Source organism: Carettochelys insculpta, chromosome 1 (assembly GCF_033958435.1).
Source record: "Carettochelys insculpta isolate YL-2023 chromosome 1, ASM3395843v1, whole genome shotgun sequence".
NCBI lineage: Eukaryota > Metazoa > Chordata > Testudines > Carettochelyidae > Carettochelys > Carettochelys insculpta.
Window position 1 is genome coordinate 286,634,970 of NC_134137.1, and position 24,108 is coordinate 286,659,077.

Below are 24,108 nucleotides of genomic sequence, written 5' to 3' on the forward strand. Positions count from 1 at the left end.
AATGCATATTCAGCGCTTCATTAGCATGCGGGTGGCCGCGGTGCTTCGAAATTGACGTGACTCACCGCCGCGCGGCTCGTCCCGACGGGGCTCCTTTTCGAAAGGACCCCACCTACTTCGAAGTCCCCTTATTCCTATGAGCAGATGGGAATAAGGGGACTTCGAAGCAGGCGGGGTCCTTTCGAAAAGGAGCCCTGTTGGGACAAGCCGCATGGCAGCGAGGCGCGTCAATTTCGAAGTGCCGCGGCCGCCCGCATGCTAATGAAGCGCTGAATATGCATTTCAGCGCTTCATTAGTAAACTTCAAAATGGCCATTTGCGTGGCCATTTCGAAGTTTGGGGCTAGTGGAGACGTAGCCAGTGGCTTGTAGTGCCATTTAAGATCTTAGACTGTTTGCAAGAGCAGGATATTACCATTCCAGTGCCCCACTCAAATTCTGCTTTAAGGGCTGGTAACTTCCTGTGTGGGTAATACTGTCCAAAGGGACATCAGGCTGGGAGTCAGGATTCCTAGGTTCTCTTCTTGAGTCTCTCATTGGGTGTGTGTCGCCTGCTGATGAGCGTGGGCAATTGCATAGGAGCCCGACATTTCATGGGGCCTGGACCTCTGGCCACTTCTATCACTACTTTGGCAGCAGTGGTGGCCTGAGCTCTGGGTCCTTTTGAACTGCTGTGTCAGACCCATTCCACACAGCTGTGAAGGCGGGAGCCAGAACTGCAGTCCAAATGGTTCTGAGAGCTGACTGCTGTGGGCCCCACCCATACCTCCTTGGACCCACCCCTTCTGGGGGTGCACAGCCAGGCTCCCTTTTCCCACCTTGCCCTGGGGCCTGCTGTGGCTGTTAGCCCCACAGGGTGTATGACCCTAATTAATTCATGTAACCCGTCTCCGCCTTAATTTCCCTATCTGTAAAACCACTGTAATTATGATAACCTCTCTCGCAATGTAGGACTAAATTAGTTAATCATTTCGAAAAAATAATGCCATGCACTCCTTCAACAAATTGTGCAAGGGCAGTGAAAATTCACTTTTCCCTGGGATACAGTAGTCCTCTTCACCTCTTGTCCAAAGTTGGTGCCTGGTGTTTCTGGGAGCTGTATAACGGCTGTGGCATGCCACCCCAAATGTGCTTGCCTTCCAGCTCTTCCCCTCAGTTCCGTGCACACAGCTCTTGCTGAAGAGAGAGGCTCCACTCCCTCTTTCACTGAAGAATTATTTCCTCAAGCGTATTCTCCAATGTTTTGGGTTCAGTCTAATTTTATATGTCTGAAGCAACCACTTCCCTCAAGTGACTCTTCCACAATCCAGGGCGTCATTCTGTCAGGAGATGGTTCCTTACTCCGGAGTGACGCAGCGAGACACTCTGTTTCTCCTCCCTGCCTTCACACAAGTACACACACCATTTGGAGGGATCTAGACAACATGGGCCCAGTGTCTGTGAGATATTTATATTCTGACTGCCTGTGAAATCACTGGAAGTGAGGAGGTGAGGATCTGGGCCATTGTGCACGCTGAGGGAGATAGAGCGATGATCATATGTGAATCCTTATTGTTTGTTTGTTGCAGATGGAACTGCTGAAGATCCCGCCCTGGCGTCGTGCTGTCTTGGCAGTGGTCCTGAATCTGTTGGCTCTTAGCCTTTCTACCACAGCCTTGCTTGGCAGCTACTGGTGTGTTGGGACCCAGAAGGTGCCCAAGCCTTTGTGTGGAAAGAACAAAGCCACCAAGTGCATCGGTGTGCATCTGTCCACAGAGGGAGGTGTGAGTAATTCTTCACCCCAGGACGTAGTGCACTACAGCTGGGAGACTGGGGACGACCGCTTTGCCTTCCGATACTTCCACACGGGCATGTGGCTTTCCTGTGAGGAGAACATGGAAGGACCAGGTAGCATCTCCATCAAGGCAGTCTCAGCCTCATTGTCATTACAGAAAAATGAATTTAGGGCCCATGAGAGGTGCTGTGGCCAGGCAGACCACACTGGGGAAGGTGTCTTCTCCATAGCCCCAGACACATAACAGGGGCAATATTCAAGCCAAGTTGAGCTGGGGCAGAGCCCATTACCCCCCCCGCCCCCATTGAGCCTTACTCTATCCTTCAGTGAGGGGAATTATGAGGGGGTGGGGAGTTTAATGGGCCTTGGGGATGAGACAAGAGAGCCAACAAAAGACAACTTAGCGCTATTTGTGATAGGGAGTGGTCTGGTAAGGGGGGAGGGGTAGCTCAATGGTTTGAGCATTGGCCTGCTAAACCCAGCATTGTGAGCTCAATCCTTGAGGAGGCTATTTAGAGATTGGGGCAAATAGATGTCAAGGATGGTGCTTGGTCCTGCCAAGAGGGTAGGGGACTGAACAAGATGACCTCCCAAGGTCCCTTCCAGTTCTAGGAGACATGTATCTCCAATCATTTTTTTTGGTAATGTCCACATCGGTCATCCCTCCCTGCCCTCCCACCAGTTCATGACATATTCAGAGTCTATGCAGTGAGAGACAAGGTGATAGCTTTATGCCATGCTGGCAACTGTTGCTGTTTGCATTGCGAGTACCATGACAGGTGTTTTTCCTCAAAGCCCTAGGCTGGGATCAGCAACCTTTCTGAGGTGGAGTGCAGAAATTTGACCTTTTGACCTCCAGGTACATCAGAGTGTCGGTGATACTTTTTAAAGTCACTAATGGTCCTACTTATAGCAGCTTCATTAATAAATAAATGACGATGCAGAGCTTTACTGTTCAGGTGGTTGGCAGCATTAGCTGCTCTTTTATTAATCCACAGGTGGCATGGCCTTGAGCAAGCTCCCGGCTGCATGGGGGAGGAGGTGCGGGGCTGAGCTCCAGCCTCACATGCGGATAAAAATCAGGTCACATGCCACTCTTGGCATCCATGCAGGGGGTTGCTGACACCCCCGCCCCGCAAGGCTCTGGAGGCCTGTGTATAAGAGAGGATTTCAGCTTGTCATTTACAAAATCATCCCCCACCTCCACCACAAGTTTCTCTCCCTCAGAGGTAGAGAGAAAAGTTTGCAAACATGAATCCCAAAGATGCAAATGCCAGCAGGTGTAGGAACAAGTGGCCTACCTTTAGAAGTTTGTGGTTTGTCAAGTATGTGAGGGGACCAGCTATGTGACATTCATATGCTTTATGCCCCCTTTGTGTCACCCAAATTCGGCCTGTGCTGGGGGGCCGGTGTTCCCCCACTACCCCCCAGTGCTATATAGCATGTTAGTGGCTGGTCTAATTTATGGCAGCCTGACTTGAGCTGCCCAGGGACTGCACCAGAGCCCAGAGCCCTTTACACATGTCTCCCATCACTCCTCAACTCCTGTGCTGGGGCTTTTGTCAGCCCCAAATCACACCTGTTCTGGGGGAATTCTCCCCAAACCACTCTGCATGGCCTGGCCTATAGGGGACAGAGCTAGCTCCAAAGAAATCAAACAGCCTGATTGAAACTTACCCTGCAGAAATAACAGACTTGTAACCTATCCTCATTCCCTGTGCCAGCCAACTCCCCTGTCCCTCAAAGGAGTTCATAAAAGAACCTGCTAAATGAAAGACGGCATTGTTATAGGCTGGGGACCGACTGGCTCAGCAGCAGTACAGCGGAAAGGGACCTAGGGGTTATGATGGATGAAAGGCTGGATATGAGTAAACAACATGCCCTTGTAGCCAAGAAGGCTAATGGCATATAAGGGTGTATTAGGAGGAGCATTTTGAGCAGATCTAGAGATGTGGTTGTTCCCCTCTATTCGGCACTGGTGAGGCCACATCTGGAATATTGTGTCCAGTTTTAAGCCCCCTGGTATAAAAAGGGTGTGGATGTGCTGGAGCAGGTCCAGTGAAGGGCAGCAAAAATGATTAGGGGGCTGAAACACGTGACCTATGAGGAGAGGCTGAGGGAGTTGGGCTTGTTTAGTTTACAGAAGAGAAGACTGAGGGGTGATTTAATAGCAGCCTTCAACTTGCTGTAGGGGAGCTCTGAAGAGGATGGAGAGAAATTGTTCTCAGTGGTGACAGGTAGGAGAACAAGGAGCAATGGTCTGAAGTTACAGAAAGGGAGCTGTAGGTTGGATATTAGGAAAAACTACTTCACCAGGAGGGTGGTGAAGCACTGGAATGCATTGCCTAGAGAGGTGGTGGATTCTCCATCTCTCAAGGTTTTTAAGTCCCAGCTTGACAGGGTCCTGGCTGGGATGACTTAGTTGGGGTTGGTCCTGCTTGAAGCAGGGAGCTGGACTAGATGACCTCCTGAGATCCCTTCCAGCCCTATGATTCTGTGACTATTTCTGCTTCTGGGATTGGCTGGAATCAGCCTTTGAATTCAGAGAGGCCACAGATGAAAAGCCAGCTGACAACAGAGAAAAGCTGCAGTCACTCTCAGGTCCTGCTGACAGGATTGGGTTGTTTTGGACATTGCCAGCAGTGTTCCAAAACAGGGTGTACCGAAGTGGAATGGTTAAAGCTATGATTCATTTCCAGGGCAATAAAGGGGATGAGTTAGGAATCAGACTGCATCATTTGACTGAGTTTGAGGGGTTTGCAGAGATATTATGGGCCTCTTGGTGACATTGGACTAACAGTGACACATGAAGGAAATCAGGAGGTCCGAGAGCTTTGGATTTTGCAATGTAGTTGGTAAAAACTTCCCTGAAATCAGACTCTGAAAATTACTTCAGATTGGCTTGAAGGGAACCCCTGCTATATGTCTCGACAGCAGGTTGAAGGCCCACAAATAAAGGATTATGGTCAGCTCCAAAGAATTGAGTTGGGGGAAGGTGCCCCATGGGAACACTGCACCACTCAGCATCAGGGCCAGCACTGTTAATAACTTCAATAAAGTCTAGATGAGGTAGCAAACAGTGAGTTAATGCAAATTCACAGATGGTACTAAGCTGGAAGGAATCCTGAACACCACTGAGAGGAAAGAAATACCACAAGGGGCTTATGGAGATTAGAATTGTGGGCAGAAAATAACAAGATGAAATGCCTCAGGGGAAAAAGATGCAAGCTAATGTATCTGGGAGGAAATAATCTGCCCAGGAAAGCTCCAGTGGAAAAGAGAATACTGGCAAGCAGTAATGCTAAAAGAGCCTTTTAGGGATTATGATAGATATGGGGATTAGACAAAAGTTTGCATTGGTATAGGGCAGCCACAAAGGCCAAAGCAATTTTGGATTGTGTGTGCCTAAGTGTGGGGAGGTGACAGTGATTCTGTATGGAGGGGGAGAGTCAATGTTTCTCCTGGGGAAGGAGGGGCCTTTTCCAATGAAGCGGGTACACCCTTCATTGGGAAGAAGCCGTGGGCACTACTTTCAGCAGGAGTAGTGGTGAGTGAAAGTTCTGTGTCTTAAGTGGGATCTGGCTCTTCACATACCTGTTGCATGAGCTCCTGAGCAGTGGCTGGAATCAATTTGATGAACGCAGCTGAGATTAGAACTGGCCTGAGGGCCTTGGTGGAGTTTAGTCTCCTTCACCAGTGCAGCAGAGACTGGAATTTGCATAATGTGAGTGGTTGTCTCCCTAGAACCACAATCCTGATCTTGTGGGTTTGTTGTTTGCCCCAAAGCCTCTGTGTATCTTCTGCAGAAGACAGCTAAAAGCTGGAAGTTAGATGGCAGAAACATCCTATAAGGAAGGCAAGCAAGCCACTGAACTTGTCCAAAACATGTGGAAACCAACCTTTGTTTCACAGAAGCTTGGCATAGAATCACAGAACTGGAAGGGACCTCAAGAAGTCAGAAATTCCAGTCCCCTCACAGCAGGACCAAGCACCGTCTAGATCATAAGCGATAGATGTTTATCTAATCTGCTCTTAAATATCTCCAGTGATGGAGATTCCACAACCTCTCTAGGCAATTTATTCCACTGTTTGACCACCCTGACAGTTAGGAAGCTTTTCCTAATGTCCAACCTAAGCTTCCCTTGCTGAAATTTAAGACCATTGCTTCTTGTCCTATCCTCAGAGGCCAATGAGAACACCTTTATAAGTTCTTGAAAACTGCTATCATGCCCCGTCTTGGTCTTTCCAAACTAAACAAACCCAGTTCTTTCATTCTTCCCTCATAGATCATGTTTTCTAGACCTTTACTTATTTTTGTTGCTCTTCTCTGGACCCTCTCTAATGTCTCCGCATTTTCTTGCATTGTGGTGCCCAGAACTGGACACAACACTACAATCAAAGCCTGAATAGAATAGAATAGAATAGAATAATTACTTCGTGTGTCTTTCTCACAACATTCCTATTAATGCATCCCAGAATCATGTTTGCTTTTTTGGCAAGAGTGTCACACCATTGACTCATATTTAAAGTTTATAACAAAAATCAAACACCATGCGAGTTCTACCTGGATTTGAGATTTCTTAAAATAGTTTCAGGCGATTTAAAAAATAACTCTGGGTGAAATCCTGTCCCCACTAAAGTCTATGGAAACCTTGCATTTGACTTCAGCATGACCTGGGTTTCATCCTCTCTAATTGCAATATTGCAAAAACAGCTGTCACACAAAAGTTAAAGTGCTGCCATTATGGATAAGTAGGAGCTTATGGAAGTGACAATATTTACCGGTATGGTGGAACAACAGTATAACTATGATGGCATAACATTTGAATGGATCTTCAAATGTCATATTACTCCGTACTCTACTGAAAGATCTGCTGACACAGTGGTAAGAGATCAGTGTTTGTGTAACTGCTAACAAACTAAGGAAATTATTTTACAACAAGCTTAATTAAGATAGCGTTAAGGCTGAGGATAATTAGTGATTACGTTCAACTATAATTAGAAATTAGAAGATGGTAGTTATGTTAAATAACTTTTAAAAGGGAGGATAACTGTTAAGGTTTCACAAATAACCACAATTCTAGTACCATTATCCACCATCAGCCTAACAGAGCTAGTCTCCAACTCTTACAACTCTGCATATTTCAAAACTCTTGACCAATTATTGAGACCAGAATACATTCTAAGCAAGTCAATACCCTTCTTTCTGCCATGGCCAATAAGCAATGACCTACCTTAGCTTGTTGCATAGGGTATTCTGGCCTGTGTGTGTTAAGTGGATTGGATGACAGTTAACAAGTGGCCTGGAGCAATGTCTCTGACTCACATCAGAAAGTTATATATGAAAATTATAACAGTGTTTCTTGTTTATATATGGGAAGTGGGCGGGCTCAGTTAAGTTCCGTGTCTTATAATGAAAGAAAGTAGATGACCGCATGTGGAAATTAGGATATATTTGGGAGTTTTCTTAATAGAGTTGGAAGTTGGAGTGGGAACAAGAGGCACCTCTCTGGTTTGTTTATGGAGAGAAAGAGGAAAAGAGTTGGTGCGTTTGATGAATAACAGTCAGACAAATGGAGCATGGGCCATGTGATGAGTCTGAGGGTTTGTAGCTAATATTGGAAAACCATGAAATAAGATAATGGGATGGAAGAAACTTTGTGATCTCCAAGCTGAAGCAAGGAGGGATGAAGTTTATAGAGTTAAAGCCACTTGTGGAATTTCTATGGAAGCATAAGGGCATTTTCTCTCATTGCAGCTTCCTATTAATATTTTCAATTTACAGCTATTTTCTTATATGTGACTCTATTTAATATTTTGTGAATGAAGAACAGCTTTCTCATAAGAGTCCCAGCTGCACTAGATAGAGAGACCATTTTCCTTCCTTCTCTACCTTTGTGCACTGGACTTCCAAAACAAATCAGAGCAACCACCTCTTAGGTCAGAAAGACAGCAGACTCTAGAAGACCTTAAGATAGGTAGATCTTGCAAAAGCTTGAGAAATGGAAGGGGCAACTAAGCTGCAATTTTTAACACTCCATCCTTCTCAATCTTTTGAGAATCCACAGATCTAAGCTTGGTGTGTTTGCATTTCAGATGAGAAATGTCGCAGCTTCATTGAGCTTTCACCTCCTGCAGAGCGAGGTAAGAATGAGTTTTTTCTTTTTCTCACTAGAGCTGGCCAACACACCTTCTAGAGATCAGAGAACTGCAGCAGGTTGAAAGTGCTGTAGACACCTAAAGGTTTGGGTGAAATACTGGTTTACTGAAGTCACAGTATTGAGGATTTCACCTTAAATGTTTACTCAAAATATTTAGCACAGACTCCCAAAAAAACAAAATTTTAGCTTTCCTCACATAATTTCTGATACTTTCTGCTATCAATCCAACTGGAATGTGGTAAAGAGAGCTGTGTCTCAGCATGTCCAGTCCTGATCAGAACCCAGAATGCACACAGATGGTCGGTGTAAATGATTACCAGTAATTAAACACAGCTGTACCATTGACGCACCATATGCCCTTGGGCATGCCACTTCTGTCAAAAATTTGAAACCTGCCCACCCTTTTGGGCACTTTAATTTTTGGATCCTACACTGAGACAATGGTGCCTGAATTTCAGACATGCAGAGCATTCACTGCTCCAGCTGAATGGGAACTGTGGGAGATCAAAACATCTGTAATTTAAACCTTCTGAGTGAAATTTCAGCCCCATTGAAACCAATTGGCAAAACTTCTGTTGACTTCAGAGGGGCCAGAATGTCATCCTACGTATCTCAGTTTGGCCACTATTATGGGGGGGTTCCCTTTTGAATATATTGGTCCTACTTTTTCTTTAAAATGGTGCTAATAATGCTTACTCAACCTCTGGACAGTACCTGGAGAGCTACAGAAGCAAAACTGAATATATGAGCAAAGAATTCTTGGTATTAACAAGCTGCACTCCCAGCAGTATGCAAACGACCTGCTTCCATTATTAGCTTGAGCCAGAGTTCCCCACTGTAGCATCAAAATCTAAGCTGTGGCCAGATGTTCCTGCTGTGGAGGGCAAAGTTTGTTGTAGGTTAGGATCTGTGCAAGGGATGGGTGTTTTATGTTTTGTTGCAGAGGGACTGAGTTCTGTTGGAGGTCAGGGGAAGGTAAGATGATGTTTCATTTGATCTTTATTCTTGCAACTTGTGCCAGCAGCACCCAGAGCCTGGAATATGTAGTCCATTACATTAATATATAAATCTTAAATAAATAATAGAGTGCCCTGTTCTCCTTGGCTACAGCTACAAGACACTCTAAACTCAAAATAAGATGTGCAAGTTGCACTATGCAAATTGCATATGTTATTTCAAGTTTATTTTGAAATAGGCTGTTTTGGCTTTGATACTGTCAAATGCCAAAATATTGTGCTATTTCAAAGCATTCCTCACTCTTCCTGCAATGAGTAGTACAGGGCTGCTAAAATAGTGCACCTGTTATTTAAAAAAATATTTCAAAATAACGGGCGCATTGCAAAGATTCGGAGTAGCTATTTCAGGATACCGAGGTGTCCTGAAATAGCTCTGCTGTGTAGACATAGCTCTTGGGAACAACAAATCTGTACTTTTACTGTCAGCTCTTGGCTGTTAAAAACTGACCTGTATTCACAATGGGAGCTGTTTCTACAGGGTAACAAATGTTTGTGCTGTGCCTGCCCCCAAACCAACCTTGCATGGATACATTATTCCAGCACAAGATGGTCTTCATAGTCTTTTGGTATTAATTAGTTTTAACAGAATAGCGCATTATCCATGATCCGCTACTAGACTCAATCCTTCCTCACTACAGGATTCCTTATAAAGGATCAAAGGCAGAAAGCTTGACGTATTTAAATTGCAGTTATTGGCTACTCCAGTAGGCTCAGAGAGGTAACCATGTCAGTCTGTCACTTCACAAAAAACCCCACAAAAAACAAAATCAAAAACAAGTAGTCCTGTAGCACCTTAAAGACTAATATAATACTTTATTAGGCAATGAGCTTTCGTGGGTAATTAGTCCAATAAGTAGAACTACAAGCTAAATCAGCTCTACCACAGATGGACCAAAAACACCAGTGGGGATTACTTGTGGATTGACAGAATGGAAAATGATAGGAACAGTTATGCAAGAACTGAACATAACTCAATGCTTCCTGCTCCCTTTCCAAACCTAAACTGCAAAATGGGGAGCATAGTCTCCGAGTTCAACCTGAACTTCTCCTGCATTGGGTCTCTATGGCTGATCTGGGGACCACCTAGAGATCACTCTTCCTTCACTGGAGTAGGAACAGGGAGGTGCTGGGCAACTGCAGTCTTGAGCCTTCCTTAGTTTGAGGCTTACAAGGCTGCTCAGGCACTTTCCATTAGTCCCGGGAGCTGGAGCTCTCATTCTTGGCTCAGAGCCAGACTCCTGATACATAGGAGTTCAGCTACTGTGCTTAAAGGCAGTCCTGTTCAAGCTTTCTTATTTAATCAAGGCTGAAACATTCTTGCCCATAAGATAAGGAAGCATGGATTGGATACACGGACTGTAAGATGGATAGAAAGCTGGCTTGATGGATGGGCCCAACGGGTAGTGATCAATGGCTCAGTGTCTGGTTGGCGGTTGGTTTCAAGTGGTTCTAAGGCTAGTATTGTTCAGCATCCTTATTAATGACCTGGATGTGGGGATGGTTTGCACCCTCAGCAAATTTGCAACTGACACTAAGCTAGGGGGAGGTAGATATACTGAAGGGTAGGGATAGGGTCCAGAGGGACCAACATAAATTGGAGGATTGGGCCAAAGAAATTTGATGAGGTTCAACAAGAGCAAGTGTAGAGTCCTGCACTTGGGATGGAAGAATCCCAAGCATTGTTATAGGCTGGGTGCCGACTGGCTACGTAGCAGTACGGCAGAAAAGGACCAAGGGATTACAGTGGATGAGAGGCTGGATATGAGTCAACAGTGTGCCCTTGTAGCTAAGAAGACTAGCGGCATATTGAGGTGCATTAGAAGCATTTCCAACAGATCTAGCGAAGTTATTGTTCCCCTCTATTCAGCACTGATAAAGCCACATCTGGAGTATTGTGTCCAGTTCTGGGTCCTCCGGTATAGAAAGGATGCAGATGAATTGGAGTGGGTTCAGTAGAGGGCAAGGAAAATGACTGGGGGCTGGAGCACATGACCTATCAGGAGAGGCTGAGAGATTTGGGGTTATTTAGTTTGCAGAAGAGAAGAGTGAGGGGCGATTTGATAGCAGCTTTCAACTTCCCGAAAGGGGGTTCTAAAGAGGATAGAGAGAAACTGTTCTCAGTGGTGACAGATGGCAGAACAAGGAGCAATGGTCTGCAGTTACACAAGGGGAGGTGTAGGCTGGATATTAGGAAAAACTACTTCACCAGGAGGCGGGGTGAAGTATTGGAATGTGTTACCGAGAGAGGTGGTGGAATCTCCATCCCTAGAGGTTTTTGAGTCCCAGCTTGACAAAGTCCTGGCTGGGATGATTTAAATGGGGTTGATCCTGCTTTAAGCAGGGGGCTGGACTAGATGACCTCCTGAGGTCTCTTCCAGCCCTAGGCTTCTAGGATTCTATGAAAATAAACTTCTGGAAGAGATATTCCTGGTCTCCCAGAGGACACTGTGATGTTACTGGTCAAGTACATGGCAAAGCTTCCAACTGCCATCCCATTGCCATCTGTTGTGAGTTGCACAGGGGATGGTGAATGCTTGATCCCTGGTCATATCCATATTATTTCATATAATTGGAATACCCTGTAGGAGAGCAGAATAATACCTCTAGACATTGGTGTAGTGTACAGTGCATCTCCTGTTTCATACAATAGTCACATCTGTTGAATACCTGTTGATATGATATAGTACAATATAAAATTAGAGGTGGGATGGCAAATCTTGGTGGCCTTCCATCCCCTTTTCACTTCAGGAGGAAAGTGGTCCACCCTCCCTGGTAATGGGGAAAGTGGTGGTGGGTGCGGGGTGTCCTTGAGTGACAAAAGGCGTACATAAGGGATCTCTGTTGCACCCTCCCCTGTAGCTCTTGGGATGGGGTCATGCCAGAGGTGGGTAAGTTGGGAAAAGGCAGGAGCGTAGCTGAAATTCACTGGACTCTGGTTATTTGAACGCTTGGACAGTCCTAAAGTCACCCTCCCTTCCAGTGGAATGTGGAGCTCAGTTTGAGGCCAGGGTGTCTGTTAGAAATAACAGTGGTTAGAGCAGGGGATTGGAAGACAGGAGACACCAGAACAGAGATATTACAGGCTCCTGGGTATAAATGTGTTTTCTGAATTCTGCTCAACTGCTCTGTATGTACTTATGTGGAGGATCCAGATAAGACCTATGTGTATAATATATACCCTAATTTGAAAACTTATGTGGTATATACATCCCCATCAGGCCATCTGCACAGGGATATAGGGGTGTGTGTCATACCAGCAAAAAGAGAAGTTACTCACCTGTGTAGTAACGATGGTTCTTCGAGATGTGTCCCCATGGGTGCTCCACAGTAGGTGTCGGGCTCACCCCGGCGCCGCAGCTCGGAAAATGTTCAGCAGTCTGCGTCGGGTCGCGCATGCGCCGATGCGCGTCGGCTCTTCGCACGCTTACGGTCACGTGCGCGATCCGGTCCCCGCCAGTTCCTGATCAACAGCTCCGGACGCCCCTGAAAACACACAAACAGAGCTCCGAAGTGGGGAGGAACGGGTGGGTAGTGGAGCACCCACGGGGACACATCTCGAAGAACCATCGTTACTACACAGGTGAGTAACTTCTCTTTCTTCTTCGAGTGGTCCCCGTGGGTGCTCCACAGTAGGTGACTACCCAGCAGTAACCCCCCCCGAAAAAGGAGGTGGGTACCCAATTTATGCGCAGCTTGCCTGTGAAAGGACTGCTGTCGACAGGCGTGTATCCTCATCAAGCATCCTGTGCATGGCGTAGTGCTTGGCGAAGGTGTCGTAGGAAGACCACGTCGCTGCTCTGCAGATATCTCTCAGCGCGATGCCTTTGAAGAAAGCCGTTGATGCCACCATCGCCCTCGTAGAGTGGGCTCTTGGCGGAACTGGCAGAGGAGTCTTGCGACTCTCATAACACAGTCTTATGCAAGACACAATGTGATTTGAAATCCTCTACGAAGGTAGCGCTTCTCCTTTTGACCTGGATGCAATGGACACCAGGAGTGTGTCCGTTTTCCGGAAAGGTTTAGTTCTATCGATGTAGAAGGCCAGTGCCCTTCTTACGTGAAGTAAGTGCAACCGTGCCTCTTCATTTGAGTTGTGAGGCTTAGGATAGAACGAGGGCAGCACTATTGGTTCGTTGATATGAAAATCTGAAGAGACCTTCGGAACGAAGGCTGGGTGTAATCGTGAGACCACCGCTTCTTTTGAGAAGATCGTGCAGGGTAGTGTGGACATTATGGCCGCGAGCTCACTCACTCTGTGAGCTGACGTGATTGCCAGGAGGAAAGCCGTTTTAATGGTAAGTAGTCGGAGGGGGACCGTAGCCAATGGTTCAAAGGGCGGTCCCGAGAGGGTATGTAGAACTAGGTCTAAACTCCATGACGGCGGTATTGGTTTCCGAGGGGGGTACAGGTTCACCAACCCCTTTAGGAAACGCGAGACAACAGGATGGGCAAATGTGGTTGATCCATCCTCTTCATGCCGAAAACACTGATATAGCCGCCAGATGCACCTTTATAGAGGATAGCGAAAGTCCATTTTGTTTGAGTTGTAGCAAATAATCCAGAATCGTAGGTATGGTGGCGTCCTGGGGTATTAGTTGCCTGGAGGAACACCATTTGGAAACACGTGACCATTTGTGCTGATAAGTCTTTCTGGTGGAAGTTCTCCGACTATATTCAAGGACTTGTACTCCCTCTGAGCATGCAGTCTCTAAGGCGCTTAGCCATGGATTAGCCATGCTTGTAGCCGAAGTCTCTTCGGGTGCGGGTGCAGTATTGACCCCCGAGCCTGAGAGAGAATGTCCGGTACTGTTGATAGGGGAAATGGCTGATGTTGAGCCATGCACAAAAGCAATGAGAACCACTGTTGTTGGTCCCAGGTTGGGACTATGAGTATCATGCATGCTTTCTCCCTTCTGGTCTTCTCCAAGACCTTGTGTATAAGTGTCGTGGGAGGGAACGCATAAAGAAGAGGGCCCTTCCATGGGATCATGAAGGCGTCCCCCAAAGACCCCTGTCCCATGCCCGCTCTGGAGCAGTATTGGGGACATTTCTTGTTTTCTCGGGTGGCGAACAAGTCGATTTGGGGAAAACTCCATCTGCGGAACACTTGGTGGAGTAGGTCTGGATGGATCTGCCACTCGTGAGTGGGCGCAAAGTGTCTGCTGAGTTGATCCGCCTTGACGTTGTGGACCCCCGGTAGGTATGAAGCCTTTAGGGTTATATTGTTGGCGATGCACCAGTTCCAGAGCCGGACCACCTCCGCGCAAAGCGTATGAGACCTGGCTCCCCCGTCGGTTTATATAAAACGTGGTGGTGTTGTTGGTATTCACTCCGACTATTTTTCCGCACAGATAATTGTGAAAATGCCTGCATGCACTGAACACTGCCCTGAGCTCTAATATGTTTATGTGCAGTGTCTTCTCCGCGGGGCACCATAATCCTTGAGTGGTTTTGTTGTCCATGTGAGCCCCCCATCCCATATGGGAGGCATCTGTTGTAATGAACACCGTAATTTGCGGTTGGTGGAAGGGCACCCCTGTTAGGAGATTCTTGGGGTTTCCCCACCATGTTAGCGAGCTTCGTGCCTCTGTTGTAAGTGACACCCTCTTGTGGACGGTGTGGATTGAGGGTTTGTATATGGTTGCCAACCAATGCTGCAATCCTCGCATATGCAGCCTGGCATTTTGCACTACAAACGTGGTGGTTGCCATATGCCCCAACAGTTGTAAGCACGTGAGAACTGGAACAGTGGGGCTGTACATTAGTAGTTGTACAAGAGATTCGATGGCACGAAAACGAGCCTCGGGTAAATACACCCTTGACGTGACTGAGTCTATCCGAGCCCCTATAAACTCTATATTTTGCGTGGGGTCGGTCTTTGATTTTGAGAAATTGATGATGAGGCCCAGTGAGATAAATGTGTTTGTGGTGATGTGTATCATCCGTAATACCTCCGCCTGGGAAGTTCCCTTTAGCAGGCAATCGTCCAGGTACGGGAAAATGAAAACTCCCTGTCTGTGTAGGTATGCTGACACCACCGCTAAGGTCTTGGTGAAGACTCTGGGTGCTGAAGAGAGTCCGAATGGGAGGACTCTGTACTGGAAATGATCTGTGACCACAAGGAACAGGAGGAAACACCTGTGGGCTGGATGAATTGCAATATGAAAATACGCATCCTGTAAGTCGAGGGCTGCAAACCAATCGCCATGGTCAAGTGCCGTGATTATTGAAGCCATCGTAGTCATTTTGAAGCGCTGTTTGCGTAGGTACTGGTTCAGTGTGCGTAGATCCAAAATGGGTCTCCACCCTCCTGTCTTCTGCTCCTTCAGGAAATACCTGGAGTAGAACCCTTTGCCTTGAAATTGTTCCGGTACTCTCTCCACCGCCCCTATGAATAAGAGGTGGTCCACCTCCCGCCTTAATTCCGGTAGGTGGAGGGGTCTCTGAGCATGGGTGCGGTGGGAGGATTTGGTGGAGGTAAAGACTGGAAGGGGATCGTGTATCCCGTGTTTATGATCTCCAATACCCACTTGTCCGACGTGATGCTTTTCCATTGTGGGTAAAATGGCTTGAGTCGGTGATGGAACATGTACTGAGATTGGCACTGAGGTACGGTCTTGGCTTCGCGGCCCTCGACATATCTGTCAAGCTTGCTGTCTTGCACTTTGCCCTGAGGAGGCGCTGCCCGGCGCCTAGGGCCCTTATAATGTGTTTGTTGATGACGTCCCTGATCATACCCCCGTTGAAATTGGGTACGTTGCTGTTGGTAACCATAACAGCGTTACTGAGGATAAAATTTCTTCCTACTGAACGGTGGGGTATATATCCCCAAAGTCCGATGTGTCGCTCTGGAATCTTTTCTGGAGTGTAGGACTGAGTCGGACGATTCAGCAAACAATTTTATTTTGTCGAAGGGGAGGTCTGCAATTTTGACCTGTAACTCCTTTGGAATGCCAGATGTGTGAAGCCATGACTCTCTCCGCATTACCACTGCAGTGGCCACGGCGCGGGCCGCTGTGTCCACCACATCCAGTGCAATCTGCACGCCCGCTCGAGAAGCTGCATAGCCCTCTTGTACAATTGCCTTAAGAATCGGCCTTTTATCCTCTGGAAGGAAGTCCATGAGGGCAGTAAGCTTGGAATAATTGTCGAAATTGTGATTCGACAAATGAGTGGCATAGTTGGCCATGCGGAGCAACAGAGTAGAGGAGGAGTAGGCTTTTCTACCCACAAGATCCAGCTTCTTTATGTCCTTGTCCAATCCCCCAGATTTGTACTGGGACGATTTGGACCTGTGTTGGGACGATTCAACCACTAGCAAGTTTGGCTGTGGATGACTAAATAGAAATTCCATACCTTTCGCAGGGACGAAGTACTTTTTGTCCGCTCTTTTGTTGGTAGGAGGAGCAGATGCTGGGGTCTGCCACATATTAGTGGCTGCCTCCATGATTGCATTGTCCAGAGGAATAGCAATTTTAGAAGAAGATGGAGGCCTGAGGTTTTTAAGGAGTCTGTGGTGTTTCTCCTGCACCTCCGCCACTTGAATATCTTGGGATTGAGCTACCCGTTTGAACAGCTCCTGGAACTGTTTCAGGTCATCTGGGGGAGAAATGTCTTCAGGGACCACGGCCTCGTCTGGCGAGGATGAGGAGGCATCACTATGGTATCTCTCCTCCAATTCCTCTGGATCCTGGCCGTATTGATGTGATTGTCTTTGTGGAATTTCGAGGTGGGGTTCAATGTCTTTAGACCCAGCCTCTGATTGGGGAACCCGTGGTGTTCCCCCAGGTGGAAGCAGAACACTGTGGCGCTGAGGAGTGGTCGACGGGGATCCATAGTGAGACGTCGACGTCCTATGATGACGCCCCGCATAATGATGGCGGTCGTAGCAACAGGGACAGGGGCCCGGCAATGCAGACCTGGACCATGACCCAAGGACGTAAGGGTGGTGCCTGGAATGTCGAGACCTCTGAGATGATACCGACGTACGAGGAGAGCCTCTGTGAGAAGACTCGTAGGGATCTCTGCTAGATGCTGGAGAAAAGCGTGCAGATCCCTGTGATGGGCTCCGAAGAAAAGGAGAAAGACGTCTGTGGCAGGCTGAAGGTGTTGCTGCCCATCGAATCTCCGGTGGTGATCATGGTGACAGAGGCAGCGCAATTACCTCAGGAGAGGGGCTGTGGTGCCTGGTCTTCGTTTTAGCCTTTATCCTCTGGGGTGGTCCTATTGGTGAACTTGGTACCGGAGCAGGTGTCATGCTGATTTCCACTGCTCCTGGTGCCGTTGTTGTCAGTGCCGTCATCGCCGGTGCCGTGGATCCCGGTGCCATCGTCCTCGGTGCTGTGGATCCCGGTGCCATCGTGTTCGGTGCCGTCATCCTCGGTGCCGATGTCCTCGGTGCCGTCGTCTCCGGTGCCTCTGGGGAAGTCTCGATCAGTGCCGCAGTAGCTGGTGCCGAACTGATTAGTGCCCGCACGGCTCTCGGTGCCGTCTCCCCGGTAACTGCAGGGCCTTGAGTGGTTGCATGCGCCGCGGCTTTACCAGTGGAGGAAGCCAGCATGCGCGGGCCCTTTGCTACACTCGTCCCGCTCCCAACAGTAAGGGGCAGGGATCGAGTAGGCAAGGCTCTTCTTTTCTTCTGCGCAGAGGAGGTCAAAGAGGCAGCCTTCCTCTTGTGCGGTCCCGAAGAGCCCTCCGCATGCGTTGCCTTTGATGAGGCAGGCTGAAGTGCTTTGTCAACTAACGGCATCTTCAGCCTCACTTCTCTATCTTTTGTAGCTCTATTAGTCAACTTGGAACAACGGGAGCACTTCTGGGGAACGTGCGTCTCCCCAAGGCACCATATGCATCTGCTATGGCCATCCGAAGCAGCATGGCCTCCGGCAAGATTCACGCTTCTTAAAGCCGGGGGATGGCATTGTTAAAACTTAATTCTGAGACCTTAGGTGCTAATAGCACACTTAACAGTATGTTAGGTGATGTTAATGACCGTTGGCCTTTGAAGGCCGACAAACAAAAGCAGCGGGCCCGCCCGGAGGCGGCCACTGCGGTTTTAAGATAGTCTTTAATTTTTAACAACTTTTAACAGAGTAACTAACTAATAATAACTATAGGACTGCTAACTATGAACTGTTAAAAACTATTAACACGAGAAAAAATAAGACTTATCTGTCTCAGGCATTGGAGCCGGAGAGGATTCCATCTGCAGCCGTTGGCGGCTGAGAAGGAACTGGCGGGGACTAGATTGCGCACGTGACCGTAAGCGTGCGAAGAGCCGACGTGCATCGGCGCATGCGCGACCCGACGGAGATTGCTGAACATTTTCCAAGCTGCGGCGCCAGGGCAAGCCCGACACCTACTGTGGAGCACCCACGGGGACCATTCGAAGAATAGCCACATTCTTTATGGCTGAAGTTTGCATTCACTCTGCCTTGCTCAGTGGGTTGTGGGGAATGTCTGGAGGCTTCTTTCGCTTCCCAGTTTATGGTGGGGCTCTTTCGGGGTCAGGAGAGCTGTGGCAGCTCATGACCCTATTTTGTGCTGACTCTGAGGTCTCTTCTTTCCTCTGTTTTGTGACAGGAATCCTGTGGCTGTCGCTAGGGTCAGAGGTGGTCTACATCTGCTTGCTGCTCATTAGTTTCATCCTGCTGCTGGTAGAAATGCTGCACACCAGGAATCCAGTTTGCGGGCTGAAGCTCAATGCCTTTGCTGCTGTCTCCTCTGTGCTATCAGGTTGGTGCCCCCACACCATTATAGGCATGGCGGGTTACGGAGGCAGTCTTGGGTAGCCACATGAGCAGCTCAGGGCAGGGAGTGAAGCTCAGTGAGGAAGGTCTCGAAGTTCTTCGGGGAAGAAAGCGCAGCCAAGACCGCAAACATTCACTAGCCTCAGTGTATCAGGGAGAGGAGGCTGAAGGGGAAAGGGCCACAGAGAGGAGGATGTAGTGAGAGTGAGAAGAAAATGGGCAGAGCTGGGGACAATAAGGGGGAATCAGGAGAGAAATGGTGTCACCAAGAGGGGGAACAGGGCCCGGGGTGGAGATTACTTAGCTGCTGAACCTGCTCGACAGGATGAATTTGATCTTAAGCCTCAGGTCCTAATTAGAAGACCAAAGCAGCTGAGCCTGGTCTCCACTATGACAACTTTGCCTTCTTGTCCTCTTATTTTAGGCCTGCTGGGGATGGTGGCTCACATGATGTATTCACAAGTCTTTCAGGCGACTGTCAGCCTGGGGCCAGAGGACTGGAGACCACATTCGTGGGACTATGGATGGGCTTTCTAGTATGTGTTTTGTGAGGCTTTCTTCAGATCCCTTTGGCTGTAGGCATCACTCACAATCCACCTCCCTGAACTTCCCTCCTTCTCCCCCTTACTCCTGAAGAGCGCTCCTGTGTGGCTTCCCCGGGGCTGCTTCTCTTTCACCCTTAGGTCTGTGCCTCAACTCTTGCATCACAAGAGTAACATAACAGATCTGGGATGGAGGATGACTAGTAATTCACATCCTGTCCACTCCCTTGACTCAGTGCTGAATTACTCCCAGAAACATAGTCCCCAGCAGAGCGACTGACAGACTCTCCAGGCCCCTCGGCAAGCCTGGGAGGGTGGCAGCTCCATGCCTCTGGAAGGAATGGTACTGGGGGTGGAAGAGGCAGAGATGGGACTAGCTCCCAGAGACAGCCTTCAGAGCTATCTGGAGTGCACTGTGTGGGGCTGCAGTAGCAGCAACAGCAGCTGGGAGCCCCAGGCCCTGCGCATTTGCCCACCTCCTTGCCCCATTTGTGGGCCTGCTTCCCAGAGTTTTGTCCAATCCAATTTTAAATGGCACAAGATATGGAGCTCGCACCACTTACCTTGAGAAACTATTCCACAGCTTAACAAAGCTCTCTATTCCGAGAACGATAACAAAGGGTTTAGGAAACCTGATCTACCAGGAAAGCGAAAAACCAAAAGAGGCGTGGATAGTCATGAGAAATGAGACTGAGAGGGCATCATTTCCAGACTTAAAACATGCAAGGAACTCTTACAAGGATGGTGATCAATTGATGTCCATGGCCAGGGGAACAAGATGCAATGGGCTTTATCTGCCACAAGGGGGATTTCGGTTAACAGACGTATCAGGGCAGTTAAAGGTCTGGAATAAAGTACCAAGGGATCAGTGGATTTCTCCCCACTGGAGGCTTGAAGAAGAAGTTGGATGAACTCGTCAGGGACAGTTTAGGTTTCCGTGGTTTTGCCTCAGTGCAGGGTGCTGGACAGGATGATCTCTTGAGGTATCTTCCAGCCCAACATTTTACCCAACGTCTCATGGTTTTCAGCCTAAATTGTGCTTTTCAGAAAAGAACAGAGTGCTGCCCATCTGAGACTGCTGGAGGAATGGACAGAAGCTAAATGCAATTATACAAACTAATGCTTAGCCAGAAGACTGGCTAGCTTACAAAATGGGACCTTTAATAACCACACGGTGAAGGTCTCTCTTTTACATGTATTCATATTTGAGGTTGTGCCTATGTGACGGGGCAAAGGAGTAATTTTTCCCTGTTTATGTACACGTACTCATGGCAGCTTGATGAGAACTGGCAGTGTAGCCACAGCGCTACTGGTAGTTGAAGCAGAGGCAGGCCTAAGCTGTACTGTATGTACAAACCCACCTGAAACCAGTGGGTATGTACTCAGCACAGCTCAGTCATGTCTCTGCTGCTGCTGCCAGTGCTGCTGTGGCTACACAGCTATTCATGCTCACACTAACTCAACAAGAGTTAGCACGAGTACATTTACGTGAGCATGGGAAATCAGAGCCCTAGCTCTTAGCCTAGCCAATCCACACTGTCCCACAGCATAGTGCCCCCAAACAACATGCTCAGGCACTGGCTTAGTACTCAGAGTGGTGAGCATCACCAGATTCATTTCTGGATGTTGCTTGCATAGCCCATTAATGTAATGACCATATCAGCCCTGCTGAGCTTGTGACCACATGGAGCTGCAGGCTAGAGTCAGGATAGGTCTCCAGTGCAGGGAAGAGTGACCCTGCCCTGCTCGATCTTCCAAGTTTGATTTAGCACACCTTAATAGGGATGCACTAAATTGAACTCACAGGGTGCCCCTGTGTCCTGTTAGGAATTAGGGAAGTTGACAGGAATGCAGGTGCCCGTCAACCTCCCTTAGTGGAGATGGCCCAGAAGCCCGAATGATGATATGTCAACTCCAGCTATGTAATTAACCTAGATGAAATTGCATCCCTTAATTCCACCTTCCACTGTGGTGTAGATCTGCCCTCAGTGCCTGGCCCTTCCCTGCTGACCCTTTCTTTAGAATTACATTCATCCATCTTCTCCTTTGGTTTGCTCACAAAACTGACACACCCCTGCATTTTAACACAAACTGGGGCAAGCTTAGGGCTCAGCCTGCCCTGAGATCATACATGGCCATCTGAGCCCACCAATGTAGATGGTTTAGGTGTTATTTTGCATCTTGTCTGTAAATTCATGTTTAGACACTACAGTGCTAGGTGCTCCATTGAAATGATTCGCCAGAATCCCTCCTCTTATGTGGTTTCACAGTCTGTCTCTATCCTTCCGTATTTCTCTGTCTCCGCATTTGCGTCTGCACTACTGACCACAGCCCCCTTAATGCTAATGCGAAATCCAGCACATTGCTGCACGTGCAGCACGACGACAGTATTTCCATCACCACACGCACTGTGCAAAGAGGATCCTGAAAGTGCAATGAACACTTACTAACAACACTGGCGCGTCCGAAATGCTGAGCAAGGTGCCTACTGCTCACTTTTGTCCCTATACAGTCATGAGTCACAGGGTACACTGTCCCCTCCACAGGTGAAAAAGATCCACCTACTTAAGTGGGAAACAGGCAACATGTAGTCCCAATAACATTGTTTTATGTGTTCCTCGGTCTGGCACAAAGAGGGGTCGGGAAACTCTGGGGTTTGGGATTTGGAATACAAAACCTTTCAGACTTGACAGAGCCATGGGAACACTGCAATTGGGACCTTTCTTACTTGGAAGATCCTTGTGTGTCAAACCTAGATACCCCTACAAAGGTTTTTTTTATATTTTAGGTGTTTTTCTTTTTTGCCGTTGTGGCTACATCTACACTAGCCCAAAACTTCAAAATTGCCATGCAAATTGCCATTTCGAAGATTACTAATGAAGCACTGAAATACATATTCAGCGCCTCATTAGCATGTGGGCGGCCACACCACTTCAAAATTGCTGCAGCTTCCTACCACGTGGCTCAGCCAGACGGGGGTCCTTTTCGAAAGGACCCCACCAACTTCGAAATCCCCTTATTCCTATCAGCAGATTGGTATAAGGGGATTTCAAAGTTCCCAGGGTCCTTTCTAACACGACCCCCATTGGGACGAGCCGTGCAGTGGCGAGCTGCAGCAATTTCAAAGTGCCGCAGCCACCCGCATGCTAATGAGGCACTGAATATGTATTTCAGTGCTTCATTAGTAATCTTCAAAATGGCCATTTGCATGGCCATTTCGAAGTTTTGGGCTAGTGTAGACACAGCCTGTGTCTAACTAACTTGAATGTGAATGGTTATATTCTTTCTGTAGTAATACTCTGAAAAGGGCATCTCAAAAGCAATTTGAAAACAAGACAAAACAGTGTACTAATGGTTAACATAACAGAGGAGGGCTGCAGAATAAGTAAAATACTCAGCATCTCCTGGACTGTCCTGATTCTCTAAATTGTTTGGCTTGTAATCATGTTTCCTGATGCAGATATTCTAGAGTCATCCTGTCCTTTTCTCATGCTGCATCCATATTTCTTCCTTCTGACGCCCGCACCACCTCTTTCCATGCTGTAAGTCACAGAGCTATCCACCCCTTAACCCATTGCTTGAGGGGCAGGGGGGAGGGAATGGTGGCAGGATGAAGCTAAAGTGCTAGAACACTGTAAGTCTAAGCTAGAGCTTTGGTCTATCTAGTTGATGTCCATCTCCAGTTAGTGGCTTCTGTCTGGTGTTCCAGAAGGAGGGTATTAGTAGTGCCCTGGCCTGGTATGCAATTAGTATCTGCATCAGTATCTACAACAATGAACTGTGGATATCTGCATCCACATCCGCAGAGGCAGACGCTAGCAGATATAAAGTGGGCATTAATGGATTTGCAGGGCTTTAGCCATTAGCTCCTTGCAATGCATCTGGTTCATTTCTTGACCCACCCCACTTCTTGGACTATGGAGGACTTCATTAAGATCCTCACTGCATGTGTCGCTCTCTTTCCCCTCTCATAGCATGGCCTGGGCCTCCTTCACCTGCTGCATGGCCTCTGCTGTCACCACCCTCAACACCTATACCAAGACTGTGCTGGAGTTCAAGCGTAACCATATCAAGGGCTACGATGGCAGCTTCAAGGACCAGTCACAGCATCACCAGTGCTTCGTGCTGCAGCAGCAGCACAGGGAACAGATGAGCAGCTACTACCAGCAGCAAAACAGGCCTCCCCGCTCCATCTCAGAGGGGGTCGACTTCTACTCCGAGCTGCAGCAGGAGGTGCTGCAGCAGGAACCTGAGCTGGAGCTAGACGAGGTCATGGGACAGTCCATTGGGGAAGATCACGGTTAGGGAGGTGGGAGGAGGTTTTGTGGGAAGTGGTAAGAAGACAGAGGTCTCAACCAAATACTGATACCAGTGTTAACAAGTTCTCTGAGGTTCTGGTTTCCTTAACAGTTCTGGGGCATGGTAGAAGGGGAAGGCATGTTGTCATCTCCGGGCAGCATGGCAGGGACACGCACAATGACACTGGGGCTTGTGCTGTTGGAGCTGTTGACGGCAGTGTTACCATGTCAGTCATGAAAGGTCAACGCACAGGGTGTTTCCAAGGGAAACTGTCGCCTGTATCCCAAGGCGCCTGAATGGCCACCAAGATGCTATGGGAGTCATTCCCATGCCAACAGTACCACCAAAGGAAAGGGGCTCATCCACTGTGTACAGCATCAGCTGTCAGTAATTATAATGGTGAGGGTTGGGACTGTTCCGTTACACAACAGCATTTGACCTCCAAGTTAATAACCCCCAGAGACTTTGGGCTACATATGCCCAGCTCCATTTGCCAGACAACTTGAAATAATTCTAATTTTTCAAAACAGCTAGTGGGCTGAAGAACATCCCATGCAGCCCTTTTGAGTTA

The 24,108-nt window shown here is 48.0% G+C and overlaps 1 protein-coding gene across 1 annotated transcript; it reads left to right on the forward strand.

Moving 5' to 3' along the window:
- The first annotated feature begins 362 nt into the window (after positions 1–362).
- Positions 363–23,669, forward strand: GSG1 (germ cell associated 1). The gene is made up of 5 exons (XM_074983935.1): positions 363–1,886; positions 7,870–7,917; positions 18,530–18,682; positions 19,121–19,232; positions 23,213–23,669. Exons 1-5 carry the CDS (start codon positions 1,568–1,570, stop codon positions 23,541–23,543), a joined length of 963 nt encoding a protein of 320 aa, XP_074840036.1. The 5' UTR covers positions 363–1,567; the 3' UTR covers positions 23,544–23,669.
- Positions 23,670–24,108: the final 439 nt, after the last annotated feature.

What these genes read in the sequence shown, in the direction of transcription:
- GSG1 (XM_074983935.1), top strand. Translation starts at nt 1,568, where the DNA reads ATGGAACTGCTGAAGATCCCGCCCTGGCGTCGTGCTGTCTTGGCAGTG. An exon ending in GGAGAACATGGAAGGACCAG is followed by an intron (nt 1,887 to 7,869) that starts GTAGCATCTCCA and finishes TTTGCATTTCAG; the next exon opens with ATGAGAAATGTCGCAGCTTC. An exon ending in TGTCTCCTCTGTGCTATCAG is followed by an intron (nt 18,683 to 19,120) that starts GTTGGTGCCCCC and finishes CTCTTATTTTAG; the next exon opens with GCCTGCTGGGGATGGTGGCT.